The sequence below is a fragment of the Nanorana parkeri genome, unplaced genomic scaffold, assembly GCF_000935625.1.
Source record: "Nanorana parkeri isolate BGI_ZX_2015 unplaced genomic scaffold, ASM93562v1 scaffold284, whole genome shotgun sequence".
NCBI lineage: Eukaryota > Metazoa > Chordata > Amphibia > Anura > Dicroglossidae > Nanorana > Nanorana parkeri.
In genome coordinates this window covers 371,662-374,480 of record NW_017306552.1, presented here as the reverse complement: position 1 = coordinate 374,480, position 2,819 = coordinate 371,662, and the positions used below count along the sequence as shown (strand labels likewise).

At 43.3% G+C, this 2,819-nt stretch overlaps 1 protein-coding gene across 1 annotated transcript in view; it reads left to right on the top strand.

The window, feature by feature from the left end:
- TIAM1 (T-cell lymphoma invasion and metastasis 1) overlaps positions 1 to 2,819 on the top strand; it is a 191,095-nt gene that overhangs the window by 133,620 nt on the left and 54,656 nt on the right. Inside the window, exon 13 of the mRNA XM_018557457.1 lies at positions 1,038 to 1,250. Within this exon, the coding sequence (XP_018412959.1) occupies positions 1,038 to 1,250 (213 nt within the window). The remainder of the gene's footprint in view (positions 1 to 1,037; positions 1,251 to 2,819) is intronic.

Genomic DNA, 2,819 nt, shown 5'->3' with positions numbered 1-2,819 from the left:
CCGTTCGGCATTGCGGTCATCGGAAGCCCGCCCCTCAGCGGGGCGGGCTTTCGATGATCGCAAGTAGGATCTGCCTGTCCAAGATGGGCAGATCGTACGAGCTTTTAATAAGCTTACGACCATCGCAAGACAAAAGTCTACAAAAGGTACAATGTTATATTTGGCTGTATTAAAACAACCAATGTCGGGTATAGGTAAATGTCATTTGTATCTGTAAAAAATAAGTCAAGGCAATTGGACTTGCTGTATTTATCTTGAAGACGTTTCAGGCCTTGTTCACACTTAAGCGCGTTCCAGGAGCGGAGCAGAGCAGTTACAGGACAGATCGAAACAGCGTCCAATGTATTCCAATGGTATTTTGGGTTCTAGTTCACACCACAGCGTTCAGTTCCAGAACATGTAAAAACAACTGCAGCAAGCCCTATTTTACCTGAACGCAATGCACTGAAAGCCCATAACCAAAAACGGCCCGGAACGCATCAAAAACGCGGCACAACCCACTGCACTGCGTGTGCAGAATCCCATGCAGATCTGGTCTGCATTTGGTGTGAACAAGCCCTCACTGATCATCCAGCCAGCTTTCTCAATTCAGCTTTCTCTGAATTGAGAAAGCTGGTTGGATGACCAGTGAAACGTCTTCAAGAAAAATACAGCAAGTCCAGTTGCCTTGACTTATTTTTTACAGATATACCATGACCTGGATCAATGAGAACCTTCACAGACAAATGTCATTTCTAATATAAAAAATCACTGCACTAGAAGTGTATACCTAACAGTCTAATTGGACACAGTGTTGCGGCTGGTCCAATTAAATGTCATTTCTGTTCAAAATAAATGAAAAGCACAGTAAGAACAGTAAATCCCTTTTTCATCAAAGATTTCCTTTTGATGCTGTTTTGCTTTTACCGTCATCTATCTCAAAAGTCAACTGAATGAATCCATAAAAAGGCAGAGAAACTGTTTGCTGATTTGTTTTGCTTTATGCAGACAAATGGGGAAACAATCGTCCCTAATATGTCAATTTCTTTCCATTGCAGGTTTGAAAATAGGAGATGAGGTGATGGAGATTAATTCAGCCACAGCACGAGATCTCAACTCAGCCATGCTAAAACATGTCCTGGCCAAGCCGTTACTGTGCCTTACTGTCCGTACCTGTCCTGAGCTGGAGGAGAACCTGGCTCTGATAGGGGCTCCACCACGCCGATCAGAGGGCGATTTCAATGATTACAATCTGTTTGCCAGCAGTCGAGGTAAGAAGAATACTGTATCATATTCATTGATTGCATTGGCTTCTTCTGGGCCCATAGTCACTGCTCTGTTTTAGGCTACGTCACCCAAAATATACCTCTGTTTTGATTAAGATTTGGGTAGGGTTTGGACTTTCATGTGGTCTTATCTGCGCTCCTGGACCATATTGGGTAGATATCTCCCCATCATGAGCTTGGGTGGGACAGACTTTTATTAGCTAAGGCTGGGTTCACATCTGGGCGTACTATAGGCGCGGTTTTTCTGCTCGTTTTTTTGCGCATTTTTTAGCATGTTTTTTCGTTCAGTGAAACGCTCGTTTTTAAACTTTCAAACTTCCTGCTGGTTCCGCCCTCCTGCGACGCGGACGCTCACAAGGGACGGAACCGGAAGACTGCAGCGGCTGGAGGACACAGCAAGGATCGCGGACAAGGTAAGACCTACGCTGTATTCCCAAGTGTGGCTCGGGGTTACCGCTTTGTTAACCCTGAGCCACACTTGGGAATAACAATGGATATGCTCTGAAATACGCCCCAAAGAAGTTCCTGTACTTGTTTGGGTGTAGGGCGTTTTTCATCGCATTTCCGCCGGCTGAAATACGCCTAGGTGGGAACCATGCCCATAGGAAATGATGGGATTTCACTTGCTGAGCGTTTTTCAGCGCTTCGATCAGCGCTGAAAAATGCCCAGGTGTGAACCCAGACTAAATGTCAGAGCCTTACTGAGTAACCTTGTCTTACCTCAAAACTACCCACACAGGGATTGAAGCGCCTGATCCAACATGATTGTATCCAGTTTCATTCTCCATGCTGATCTTCTCACACGCATACACATCATCAGATAATCTACAACAACTAGAAAATTCTCCATCAGATTCTACTTTCTGAATTTAGAGTACTGCTTACCGGTTATGATTTCCATTTACTTGGCCAACTTCAGTAACTTTAATATTAGCTGTTGCCTAGGTGATATTGTTGTTGACTGCTTGCGGCTTTTGTTATGTTCTCATGTGTGAATTTTTAGAGGTATCAGGAGCGAGCAATCATTCTGTATATCCACTGCATAACTGACTGTTCTCATGATGCTTCATTACATTGCGGGGGAAGAAACACCTTTCACTAACTTTACTTCCAGCAAAATACAGACAGATAGTTTGCAAGGCAGATAAATTGTTCTTAAAGAGTACTTGTTGATATGATGCTCCAAAGGTGGCGGAGAAAGGTAGACATTGGAGGTTATTTATGTATGAAATTGGTGCAAGAGAAATGTGGCCATTTTTAGTACGCAGTAAACTGACTGAGCTTCCTTTTTCAGGATGCACTCTTTTTTTTTTTTTGTATTCTTTCAATACAATTGTATTCTTTTCAACTGTTTTTGGACCATATGTGGCCATCGCCCTTGGATGAGGCCCCAGTTGTCCAGTTGATGAAAGCTGCATCTCCTTACCTAATTTTTCAGGTCAATATTTCAGAAAATGTTTTAAAGTATATCAAAATATGAAACCCCAAAATTTTAAATATTTCTGCTCACTAGTCCTTAGATGTGGTGGCTGCATTCGCCCCCCCCCCCCCCCC